The following is a 13,821-nucleotide window of genomic DNA, read 5'->3' as shown; positions in this document are numbered from 1 at the left end:
AAAATAACCATTTATTGTGGCACTCAGAACAAGCAATCTGGTCTGGACACCTGCAAGTCTTGGGGTCCACATGGAGCCCTTCAGACTGGAGGCGTGTTTCAGGGGCCACCACCATTGCAGTGGGTCCCCTGGTTAGCCGTGGTGCTCCAGACCAGAATGCACATTTCCATCATCCAAAATGACAGGGGGAGGACAGGTCTTTGAGTTTCTTACCAAGGAGAACCAGCTTCACAAAGGTTCTGGGATTTGGGTCCACTGTACCCTGGACAGCTACACGAGGGGAGGGTCCCAGGCTGCCTAGTACTGACGACTCAGAACTCTAGTACAGAGGCATCATCAGCTGTTCCCGGCTCACGAGGGAGGAGTGGTGATAGCGATCCCGGGTGGCAAAGTCTGCGTTCTCCTAGGTGAGCTGAGTCATCTCCATGTCAACCCTAGCCAGGGACGGCGCCAAAATTACCTGCTCTTGGTGGGATCGCAGGTTCCTTTGGTGAGAGAAACACGGAGGACGGTCAGAAGGAAAGACCAAACGTTAACCAGTGGCGGTAAGTCTCCTCTGGGATGGAGAAATGATTTGCAAAAATGTCGTGTTTATTAATAAACATGTATTAAACAACATAACTGTTGAAAGCTATATGTACAATACTTCATGAACCCGAAGTATGAGACATAAGCATCAAAGAGTGAAATTTACCTTCTTTTAGTAGAAATGTATAAAACTATAAAAATAACCTTCCAAATGCTGTTGTGTTGGGGCTCTGTAGCTTTACTTGGCTTTCTTGTCAAATGAAATAATGGAATGGAGAGGCTGGAAAGCTGAGGTGAGGAGAAAGAGAAACCTTCTCTTTGGTTCACTGGAAAGAAAGTTGAGGGAGGAACGATTTCCAGAGCCGAGGTTTACAGAGCAAGCAGCTACACGGTCAAGTGCAAGGGCTTTTGGTACCAAGCTCGCCTAAGGCAAAGAGCGAGTCCCAATACGGATGCCATTGTCACTGAAGGGTCCGCAGAAGAGTTGGAGTTGGAATCAACTGGTAAAGAAACATGTTAGCGATGCGTGAAGAAACTGCTGACAGCAGAAAGGAGTAAGGAAAGACCATCCTGGCAGCCAGGGTATCTATAGAAGACAGAGACAGTCACAGCTCTGCCATGAATCAGGCTGGTGGCCTCAGGCAAACCTCTTCACCTCCTCGTGCCTCTATTTTCTCACCTTCTCAGGCGCCTTCTAGTTCCTTCCGCCTATGCTAGGTCCTGAAATCACACCTTAGGCACAGATTTTTCTCTTAAAACTTTGCCCTGAGAGAATCATTTGCTTTATAAGTAGCAGCGCTCAACTGTTTAAATAAGGAATATATTTATTTGATAGTTGTAAAAAACTGGTAGAAACCTTGTTATAAATCTGTGGAACTTAAGCAGAAAGCTTCACTGACTAGAAAACCGTGCTGTTATAGGAGTTTGGATCACACGACTAAGGCTTTGCAGCTGCTTGTTTCTTAAGGTCAGGCTTAATTTCACATAATTCTGGGAACTGTAGGTGTAACAGAGGAAGTAACAGCCAAATTCCTTCGCCCAAAACACCCTACAATATTCTTCTTCTTTGGTTTTGAAGAGCATCTGGGGCAACAGGTGTGAAAAACACTCAAAATTACAAAAGAGAAAACACAGCTACCAATTTCTACTTTTAAATGGATCACCATTTCTTAGTCCTTTCACCCTCCTGAACAACCATCACAAAATATCGCTCAGTCACCATGATGAGGCCAGCAAATCTGACACTGAGACTTAGCTGAGGCCTCCACCAACCACTCCACAAGCTCACAGAGCTATGAATAGTGTGGACTAGGTTCTCTTCCAGCCAAAGTACTGCCCTTTTCTAAGAATAATCTCCTCCTAATACATTCTTCTTTCCACATTGCGCAACAGTGATCTCAGAGGTGAAATTCCAGAAATTCAGAGTCCAAAAAAGAGTAGTGACCTCCCATGGTCATTTGCAAAGCCTACAATACCTAAAAACATTCATGTAAAATCAGATAAGGCCAAATACTCTCAACCACACACCAGCTGTAGCTCCAGAATCTGCAGGCAGCTTTCACACAGAATCTATTTCCACTTAAACTCTACTTGCCCTCAGGCCTAGGAGGCTGGGGAAAATGGATCAGTGCTGTGATCTGAGTCATCCAACCTGGTGCCTCAGCCTGGAAGAGAGGCAGAGAGGTGACACACCCACACCACAGCTCCATACAGGACATTTAGCCCAGCTTCCAAGCAAACAGCAGGGAGTTACCCCCCTACACACCACTCTCCCTGCCAGCCCTCTCCCTGTTGGTTTCCTGCTCCTTTCATCATCATTTGATGCTGGATCTAGCAGCCAGCCTTCATTTCTTGGGCCAACTTGAACAGATTGGCAGTGCTTATAAAAAGTTGTCTTAAGAAGGATTCTTGGGAGGGAGAAATGGGGAGTTATTGTTTAATGAGTATAGAGTTTCCATTTTGCAAGATGAAGCATTCTGGAGGTGCTTGGAGGTGACGGCTGCCTAACAGTATGGATGTACTTAATACCATTAAACTGTATACTTTAAAAAATTCTATGGTATGTGTGTTTTACCACAATAAAAAAAAAATGGGGAAAAAAATTCTGAACTTACATCTGGGATCAATGGGAAAGGGTCCCATAATCCATCAGCAACGTCTGGGCGTGGAAGGTGGAAATATTGGCAAGGGCAACCCAGACTTCTAGAGTTTCAAAAACAAACCAGCAAAATGAAACCAAATAAACACTTAGTTGGGTTCTGCCTGGATTTTCCCAGCCTGTAGCTTTGGCCCCTCACTGATATTGAAAGGGGAGGGAGGTAATTTCCAGAGTCTTGAGGCCTTCAAAGGTGAGGACGCATTGGCACTGGAAGGGTAGAGGAGGAAGAGAGAGATTAGGGCACTCATGAAAGCTTACCTTCCCTGTGAGGCCTTCTCCTGTTTCTCAGGAAAGTCTGTTCTTCCCTTTCCCTGAATATTTGAACACGGAGGTCCCACAGAAATCCTGCAGGATCTCTACTCTGTTTCTGTACTTGGCCTCTGCACTTTCACCAATACAGTCATGTCAACTACCTCTGACTTGAGATGGAAGAATGGGAGTTCTCTGGGCCTTGGTCTTGTGTGTGAGTACTAACGCTAGTGTGTCTTAGACTGTGAACTCACTGAGAGTAACTCTCTGGACTTATATCACTCTGCAACCAGATTCTAAAGAAAGCCTCTGTTCATGATTCCTGAGGATAAGAAGACAAGAAGACATGGGCCAAAGGAAGCTTCTGAGAAGCTAAAGCAGGGAGGCTGGGTGGTGGAGGGCTGTGAGGAGCAGTCTGAGGTTCTCAATCGTCAGGTATTCACACCACAGTTCACCCAAGCCCAGCAAGAAATGAAACACCCTTAGCACATCCCAGCCCCTCATCCTGGCCCCAGATTGGCACAGACCTGTAGGAGGGGATCAGAAGAGACCTCATCCATCTGAAAAGGCTGAAGTTGGAGGCTAAACCTGCAGGGAAGAAATAGACATAAATATTTATGAAGGCTCTACGTATGCATCTAGAATCCCAGGTTTAATGGGATAAATATACATCCCCTGACACACACACAATAGCACAAAAAAACCTTTTTTTCTTTTTCAGTCTAACCAAACAACATCCATTGTAATACTCTGACAGCAACCTGCAGGACTTCATACTTATATGTAGTTACCAAACGTTGATTTCCAAACTCCAGAATCCCAAGAAAGAAACGGAATGCATTTACAGAGAAACCAGCACAGGACTTGCTAACTTCAGTCTTTGGAATTTTTAATTTTTTTTAATTTTGATAATTTTTTTCCTTAGATTCAAACTGATTATGTGTTTAAGTAGACACTATAAAGTCCCCTACTAGACCATACACTCTTTGAGGCCAGGAAGCACATCTTTTTCATCTGGTAACACACACAGCACAACAGCCACAGGATCTGGCCCTTAGGAAGTTTTCTTCAGGTGCTGGGTGAATCAAACAGCGCCTGTGGAATAGCATGTGGAAATGTTAGTGCTGAAGTCTGAAGTGAGATTGTTGTTGACAGTGACCAAATATCCTGACATCAGACGCACTGTGGTTTGAATATGGTTTATCAACTTTGTTTAAAAAGCTTTTTATTTAAATCCATTTCTCCTTTGGTGTGAGTTTTTTAAAAATCTCACAAAATGAATTATATATAACTTTAGGAAAGCAAATGAAATGTAATTTTATAAAGTGCTTTTCCAAATTATATATACTCACTCCACCATATTCATATTTTATATATATATGTGAGTGTTTGTGTGTGTATATATATATATATATATATATATATATATATATATATGGCTGGTTGAAAACTGGTTAATTAGAGCATGTTCAATATATGATCAGGAAGTGAGCATTATTTTAAGAGGCTTATGTTAGAATCTTGACTAATGTCAACAGTATGCAGCTGATAACATGTATTTAGAAAATAAACATAAATATTCTATTAACTGGTCCTACCTATTGATGCTCATTTAGATTCTAAATTATCTAAATTTTAGATGAAGATTGGCCTGAAATTTGATTTCATACTTTCCTGTAAATAAATTTCTGGGAAATATTTAAATTTCTTAGGATCAAACTAACTTCTAAGAAATTCAGAAGCAATCACTGATGTAATCACTATGTTAATTAAAATATATTTTCTCCATTAAATTAGCTGATATAAGGACCCTTAGTATGACTTTTTCTAAAGCATTATTTTTAATGTACATGTGACTCAAGTGTTTGAAGCGCATTTCTTTCAAAAATGTGTATCAGACTATTCTAATTTGGAAGCATTTTTTTTCATTTTGCCTGGATTCTTATGGTCCATCTGATTTAGTTAGGACTTAAAACCACATAATTACTTTATTTTAAAAATTGGGACATTGTAGAATTTTGATGAAAAGGGCTCTTGAATGTATTTTTAAAACAGCTTTATTATTGAGGAATAACTGACATACAGTATTGATAATATTTTCTTCCTTTCCTTATTCTTTTTTTTTTTCTTTTCTTTTTTTTTGCGGTACGTGGGCCTCTCACTGTTGTGGCCTCTCCTGCCACAGAGCACAGGCTCCAGACGCGCAGGCTCAGCAGCCATGGCTCACGGGCCCAGCCGCTCCGCGGCATGCAGGATCCTACCGGACCGGGGCACGAACCCGTGTCCTCTGCATCGGCAGGCGGACTCTCAACCACTGTGCCACCAGGGAAGCCCCTTCCTTTCTTTATTCTTGGTGCTCTGGCACTTGGGGTCTTGATCCTAGAGGTGCTAATTCCTAGAGATAGGAAACAACTCTCCTATGAGCACACCTTTGATATACAAACCGACCAATCCAGAGCCCGCGCCCCCAACCATCTCCTTTATCAAGCTCTCACTCATCAAGCCAATATTCCTCTGCCTTAAATCACCCCAGGGCCAAAAACCAGACAACTAGAGACCACCCCCTATAACCTAGAGTTCCCTGAAATTATTCAAACTACCTAATCCTAAACTTATTCAGCTATCTACCTGCCTTGTCCATTCTTTCCCACTAAAAGCCTAATAAAGGCTATGGGCCATGCTCTCCCCACTTCCTCTTTTGCCTCCTGACCAACCCTGGTCCTCTCCGCTGTGGCCCTGCATGACCCTCCTGTTCCTAGGGATCTGTGAGTATAAACTTCTTTCTTCATGATAATAATTTCTGTGTCTGTGTGTCTTATCATACCTGATTAAAACAAATCCCAGGTACATTTTTAGAACAAACTACATGCATTTAAAGTGTACAATTCGGTAAGTGTTGACACATGCGTATACTGTGAAATCATCACTAAAAGCAAGATAATGAACATATCCATCCCCTCCAAAAACTCCCTCAAGCCACTTCATAAGACCTCCCTCCCTCGTATCCACACTCCCACCCTCATCCAAAGGCAACCGCTGATAGTGCTGTCATTAGAGATTAGTTTGCATTTTTAATAATTACATATGTATATATGTAAAATATTACATTATGTACTCATTTTTTCTGGTTTCTTTCACTCAGCACAGTTATTTTGAGATTCATGCTATTGCATATATCGATAGTTCATTCATTTTATTATGAAATAGTATTCCGTTGTATGGCTATACTATACTTACAGAGTAACCTGTTGGTGGACATGTGAACTGTCTTCAGTTTTTGACTATTACAAACTAAGCTGCTATAAATATTCATATACACATTTTTGTATGCCCGTATGCTTTTAATTCTCTTTGGTAAATACCTAGGAGTACGGTCGCTAATTCATATAGCAGATATATATTTTTTTAATACACTGCCAAATGGTTTCACGAAGTGATCGTATTATTTTTACATTTTCATCAGCTATATATGATAGCTCTAGTTGCTCCACATCCTTGCCAACATTTGGCATGATCAGTATTTTTAATTTTAATCACCCTGATAGGTGTATAATAATATTATAGTGTGGTTTTAATTTGCATTTCTTAATGACTAATCACACTGAATACCTTTTCACGTGCTTATTTGTCAACCATATATGTTCTTTGCTGAAACCTATTTAAAACTTATGCCCATTAAAAATTTTTTGTTGTTTTCTTATTACTGAGTTTTGAAGGTTTTTATATATTCTAGGTACGAGTCCTTTTCAAACATGTGATTTGCTAATATTTTCTCATAGTCTATGGCTTGTCTTTGCATTCCTTTACCGGTGTGTTTGGAGGAACAGTCCTTAATTTTGATGAAGTCCAATTTATCAATATTTTTTCCTGCTTTTGGTGTTGTGTCTAAGAAATCTTGGTCTCACTCATAGTCACAAATTTTTCCCTATATTTTCTAGGATCCATTTTGAGCTATTTTTACATTGTATGATGTATGAAGTTTGTTTTTTGCTTGTGGATTTCCAATTGTTCCGGCAGCATTTGCTGAAAAGACTATTTTTTTCCTCCACTGAATTGCCTTTGCAATTTCTGGACTCTCTACTCTGTCCATTGATTTTTTTAATCTATCTTGATCCCAATACCATGCTGTCTTGATTACTTTAGCTTTACAGTTAGTTTTGAAATCAGGTAGTGTTAAGTCTTGCAACTTTGTTTTGCTTTTACAAAGTTGCTTGGGCTATTCTAGGTCCTTTGAATTTCCATATAAATACTTAAGGATCTGCTTTCCAATTTCTACAAAAAAGGCAGCTGTGATTTTGATTGGGATTATATCTAATCTATAGAAGATTCTGAGGTGAAATGTCATCTTAAGAATATTGAATTGAACCTTCGATTCATGAATATAGTATAAATCTTCATTTATTTCTTTAATTTCTTCTTTAATTTCCTCTCAAAATGTTTTGTAGTTTTCTTCTTCTAGTCTGTAAATATGGTGAATTACATTGATTGATTAAGAATGTTAAACCAGGGCCTAGAGACTGTCATACAGAATGAAGTAAGTCAGAAAGAGAAAAACAAATATTGTATATTAATGCATATATGTGAAATCTAGAAAAATGGTACAGATGAACCTATTTGCAAAGCAGAAATGGAGACACAGATGTAGAGAACAAATCTATGGACACCAAGGGGGCGAAGGAGAGGTGGGATGAATTGGGAGATTGGGATTGACATATATACACTACTATGTACAAAACAGATAACAACCGAGAACTGATAGATAACTAAAATAGATAACTAATGAGAACCTACTGTATAACGCAGGGAACTCTACTCAATGCTTTGTGGTGACCTAAATGGGAAGGAAATCCAAAAAAGAGGGGATATATGTATACATATAACTGATTCACTTTGCTGTACAGACACAAACTAATACAACACTGTAAAGCAACTATAGGCCAATAAAAATTTAAAAAAAGAGAGAGGGAGAATGTTAAACTAACCTTGAATTCCTAGGACAACCCATTTGGTTATGATGTATTATTATGCTTTTTATATTATTTTGTATTCAATTTGTTAAAGTCTTGTTAAGAAGTTTTATATCTATGTTCATGAGGGATATTGGTGTGCAGTCTTCTGAAGCATTTGTATCAAACTGATATTCTCTCTTCCTTAAGTGTTAGATAGGTTTCATCAGTGACGCTATCTGGGCCCAATGTTTTCTTTATGGGAAGGTTTTTTAATGACAAGTTTAATTTCTTTCATAGATGACCTAAACAGCCCTATATGTCTTCTAGAGTGAGCTTTGATATTTGATAGTTTATATCTTTTGAGGAATTTGTCCAATTCATCTGTCAAATTTATTGCATAAAGCTGTTTAAAACACTTCCTTATTTTCCTTTTTAATGTCTGTAGACTCTCCAGTCATGTCATTTCTCTCATTCCTGGTGTTGAGCATTTGTGTTTCCTCTCCTTTTATTCTGACCAGTCTGGGTAGAGGTTTGTTAATTTTTTTGATCTCACATAACCAGCTTTTTGTTTCACTGGCATTCTCTATTTTTCCCTGTTTTATATTTTATTGATTTCTACTTTGATCTTCATGGTTTCCCTGTTTCTTCTTACTTGGGTTTAATTTGTTCTTTTTCTCTAGTTTCTTAAGTGGGAAACTGGGGTTATTATTTTGAGACATTGTTTTCTTTTCTAATATAAGCATTTGACGCAGTAAATTTCCCTCTAAGTAGTGAATTATCTGCGTCCCACAATTTTGATGTTATATTTTCATTTTCATTCTGTTCAAATACTTTTTAATTTTACTTATTTCTCCTTTGAACCATGAGTTATTTAGTTTCTTTAGTTTACTTAGTGCTCCTTAGTGTTCTTAGTCATTTAGTGTTATTCAGTGTTCTTTAGTTTCTAAATATTTGGGAATCTTCCAGACATCTTTCTGGTATTTATTTCTAATTTACTTCCCCTTTTGTTCTTGAATTGACTTGAATACCCTTAAACTTTCTGAGACTTTAAAAAATGTCTTAGAATATGGTTTATGCTTGTAAATGTTTCATGTGCACTTAAAAATATATATTCTGCTGTTGTTAGGTAGAATATTCTATAAATATCAATTTGGCCATGTTTATTGATAACATTATTCAAGTCTTCTAAAGCCCTACTGATTTTTTGCCTACTTGTTTTATCAATTATTGAGAGAGAGGTGTTGAAATCTATGACTATAATCGAGAATTTTTCTACTTATTATTGCAGATCTATCAGGCTTTGTTTTTTATATTTCAAAGCTCTGTTTTTAAGTGCATAAATATTAAGATTTATTATGTCCTCTTGATTAATTTTCCCTTTGTCTTTATGAAATGACCCTCTTTATCCCTGGTAATATTCTTTTCTCTGAAATCTATTTTGTCTGATGTTAATATAGTCACTCCAGCTTTGTCTGATTTATCTTACCATGATATATCTTTTTTCCATCCTTTTACTTTTAACTTATTTGTGTCTTTATATTGAAAGTAGGTTTCTTGTAGATAGCATATAGTTGGATCATGCCTTTTTATTCAATCTGACAATCTCAGTGCTTAGACCTTTTAATTGGGAGTGTTTATTTCATTTTATTTTTTTAATTATCTTTAAAAAATTTTTTAATTTATTTTTATTTTTGGCTCTGTTGGGTCTTCGTTGCTGCACGTGGGCTTTCTCTAGTTGCCTCAAGTTAGGGCTACTCTTCATTGTGGTGTTCGGGCTTCTCGTTGTGGTGGCTTCTCTTGTCATGGAGCATGGGCTCTAGGTGCATGGGCTTCAGTAGTTGTGGCGTGCAGGCTTCAGTAGTTGTGGCTCATGGGCTCTAGAGCGCAGGCTCAGTAGTTGTGGCACGGCACACGGGCTTAGTTGTTCCACGGCATGTGGGATCTTCCCAGACCAGGGCTCAAACCCGTGTCCCCTGCATTGGCAGGTGGATTCTTAACCACTGCGCCACCAAGGAAGTCCTTGAATGGGAGTGTTTAGACTATTTAAAATTAGTGTGGTTATTGATATGGCTAGATTTATATAAACCACCTTGCTATTTGTTTTTGGTCTATTCTCTTTTTTCTAATTAACATTGATCTGAGTATTTTTAATTCAGTTTTATCCCCTTTATTGACTTATTACTTGTAATTCTTTGCTGTGTTAGAGGCATACCTCATTTACTGCACTTTGTTACTGTGCTTCCCAGTATTGCATCTTTTACAAGTTGAAGGTTTGTGGCAACCCTGGATCAAGCAAGTCTATCAGGGCCATTTCCCCAACAGCATTTGCTCACTTTCTGTGTCTGTGTCACATTTTGGTAATTCTTACAATATTTCAAACTTTTTCATTATTATTATATTTCTCATGGTGATCTGCGATCAGTCATCTTTAATGTTACTATTATGACTTGATGAAGGCTCAGATGATGGTTAGCCTTTTTTAGCGATGAAGTATTTTAAAATTAAGTTATGTACATTGTTTTTTAAGACATAATGCTATTGCATACTTAACAGACTACCGTATAGTGTAAACGTAACTTTTATATGTACTAGGAAACAAAAATATTTGTCTGACTCGCATTATTGCAATACTCCAGTGACCTGGAACTGAACTCACAATATTTCCAAGGTATACTGGTAGTTTAGTAGTTGCTTTAGGGTTTGTAGTACACATTTTTAACTTATCACAATCTACCTTTTTTTTTTTTTTTTTTAAATTATTGATTGATTGATTGATTGATTGATTGATTTATGGCTGTGTTGGGTCTTCGTTTCTGTGCGAGGGCTTTCTCTAGTTACAGCGAGCGGGGGCCACTCTTCATCGCGGTGCGCGGGTCTCTCACTGTCGCGGCCTCTCTTGCTGCGGAGCACAGCCTCCAGACGCGCAGGCTCAGTAGTTGTGGCGCACGGGCTTAGTTGCTCCGCGGCAATGTGGGATCTTCCCAGACCAGGGCTCGAACCCGTGTCCCCTGCATTGGCAGGCAGATTTTCAACCACTGCACCACCAGGGAAGCCCACAATCTACCTTTAAGTGATATTTTAGTACTTCACGCATACTATAAGAAACTTCCAACAGTATATCCCCATTTCTTCCCTCCTGGCCCTTGTGCTATTGTTGTCATCCATTTTACTTCTACATGTCTTACAAACCTCACGGTTTATTATTATTTTTCATTTGTTATCATTTATGCGCATGCCATATTTTTTCTCCTAGACTGTCGGCTCCTTGAAAGTGGGATTTGTATCTGAGTCAGTGTTGGCATTTAGTAGGTGTTCGAAACAGGTTTTTTTTCAATAAATGCTAAAAGAGAAGAAAGGAGGTGGTGGCAAAATGACTCTGTTGCTTACCAAGGTGAAGCCCAGAACTGGTCCAACCAATGTAGAGATACACAATGGCAGCAACACCCATGTTAACCAGGGTGTAGACCCACTGGATCACAAACATGATGAGAAGGGACCCAACAGCCTGTGGAAACAGAAGGAAGTGCAAGTCAGCTAATGGTTTAAACACACAGTAAGCAAGCCACAAGGCTAGGGCCTTAAGAAACAACAGTCCTCTCGTCAACCTCTGAACACTCTATAAGTCTGAATAATTGAAGTTCACTCATAATTCAAAAAACCCCTCGATATTTGAGAAGACATTATCCTGAAAGTACCCTCTAATCAAAACAATCAATCAATAGACATTCTATCCTAGGTCCTTGTTCTACTCCTTTCTAGGAGAAACAAGTTAGAGTAAAATTATGCTAATATGGTGTATCTAGAAATTAGGTGACTCAGAGTTTATCAGGGATGATTAATTATTTAAAAAGTAAACCATTGATTAAAATAAGTGGTTCATTAAACGTAACCTTGCCATATGTAGCCTCATCTAAATTCTAATATAACAGGCAGTTAAATCACATTGCTCCTAATGAGACTCCTCTTTCCTCCCCCAACTCCCACCACAAGATCACACATGTATCCACCTGAATTAAGTCTCAAGGACAGTTGAGATCAAAATGAACTTACTCACCCCCAACAGGGAGACCCAGGGGTTGCATATGCGAGTGTAGAAAGAAGTTGGTCTCCTCTGGATATCTTGTTCCTGGAGCCTGGACTTTAGGAAGAAATCTAAAAAATAAATGAGCCAAAATCCTTGGTTACTAATTTGTTACCAAACCCTCTAGTATTTTTATTAGCAAATACTTATGAGCTCCTCTTCTCCAATTTTGTAACTCAGCCTAAAAGACAACTTCCACTCTTTTCAACCATTAACGCCCTTTGCCACAACTGAGGCTTGTCTTTACCAGAAAGCTTACACCTCCTAAATCGTGATTTCAATCAATTTATTCTCAGCCCATCACCTCCATTTTTTCTCATTCGCTCTGCTGTCTCCCACCCCAACTACTCATAGACCACAGAGGGACCTTCAGTCAACTTGCCCTAGTATGTTTTTGCTTCCTATCACCTACCTCCTCTTTTCACTACCCTCTTACCTAGCTTAGATTCCATGATCCAAGACTCTCAGCAAGTACTCCCTTGGATATGTTATCTGCTTCCATGCTTCAGCACCACTCAGAAGTCTTATACCTAGTCAACTCATTCTCCTTCTCTCTGATGTAACAAATTTCCAACCTCTCCTCTCAAAAGACAGCTTTCATATCCTCTCATCACCAAATCTACCAACCCACTTTCATCTGTACCCTCTCTTCTGCCTTTCTGTTTTCAGAGTAGATGAACAGTTCTGGCTCCTACCTAAGGCCCACCCCTGTTATTTGTGCCCTGCTCAAGGATTTTGCTTTTGCTTCGTCAATTTTTCCATAGTCTACTAGATCATCCCCATCAAACACAAATACACTGTAATTTCTCCCAACTAAAGAAATACCTTCTGGTCACCCTTTAGCTACTATCCTATTTTTTGGTCTCCCTTATAGCAAAACTTCTCAAAAGAATTGCCTATATGGTTTCTACCTTCCATTGTTTCCTCAACCTACTTTTAGGGTTGTATATACCATTCCACTAAAATGACTCTACCTAAGGTTGGCAATGACTTGAATCTTTTCAAATTCAATGGTCAGCTCCTCATCTTACTTGACCTTTCAGATAGCACCTGACACATGTGATCACTTTCTTCTTATTGAAACACACTCTTCTCTTGGTTCCTAGGATGCCTCAGTTTCCTAGTTTTCCTCCTATCTCACTGCCCACTTCTTCTCAGTCTCCTTTGCTGGATCACCTCCTCCTTCCAACCCCCAAGTATTGGAGAATCCTAGCATTCATTCAGTCCTCAGCACTCTTCTTTATTGCAGTTAGGTGTGGCCATGTGACTAAGTTCTCACCAATGGAATGTGAACACAAGTGGTGTCACTTCTGCATCAGAGTCTTTGAGAGAGTAGGTGTGCCTCTTCTCTGTGTCCGAAATCAGAACGTGGTAACTCAGTCTTGATTTTGCTCATTATAAGGACTTAGGGGATGGTGAAGTCATAAAAATGGAAGGAGCCTGGGTCCCTGAAGCAATGCATGGAGGAGAGCCTCCCACTGATTTGGAACACCCTTCCTGGACTGTTAGTGCAAGTGAGAAATAAATTTCCATTGTGTTTGAGCCACTGTGTTTTTGTTTATTTGTGATAGCAGTTTAGCCTCCCTTAATTAATATACCTCAAAACAGGCTTTAGGTCCTTCTCTTACGTCTATACAATCTATTCCTTACGAAGCCAGTGATCTTCTTAAGGCTGGATCTGATCATATCACACCTCTAGCTACAACCTTCCGTGACCTTCTGTCATAATCACCATGGAGTGCATGGCCCTACACAGGACTGACCTCTGCTTTCCTTGCTATACTCATCTCCTACCTCTCTCCCCCCGCCCACTCCTCTCCACTCACTGCTGGACTTCTGCTCTTCTTGGAATTTGC

At 39.3% G+C, this 13,821-nt stretch overlaps 1 protein-coding gene across 1 annotated transcript in view; it reads right to left on the bottom strand.

Annotated features, from left to right (window-relative positions):
• Positions 1-319: 319 nt before the first annotated feature.
• The window catches only part of SLC12A8 (solute carrier family 12 member 8), a 113,369-nt gene continuing 99,867 nt past the window's right edge, over positions 320-13,821 (bottom strand). Inside the window, 4 exon segments of the mRNA XM_065875847.1 lie at positions 320-485; positions 3,463-3,523; positions 11,272-11,389; positions 11,939-12,036. Of these exon segments, the coding sequence (XP_065731919.1) occupies positions 320-485; positions 3,463-3,523; positions 11,272-11,389; positions 11,939-12,036 (443 nt within the window).

This window comes from Phocoena phocoena, chromosome 4 (assembly GCF_963924675.1).
Source record: "Phocoena phocoena chromosome 4, mPhoPho1.1, whole genome shotgun sequence".
Lineage (NCBI taxonomy): Eukaryota > Metazoa > Chordata > Mammalia > Artiodactyla > Phocoenidae > Phocoena > Phocoena phocoena.
This window is presented reverse-complemented; position numbering and strand designations above follow the sequence as displayed.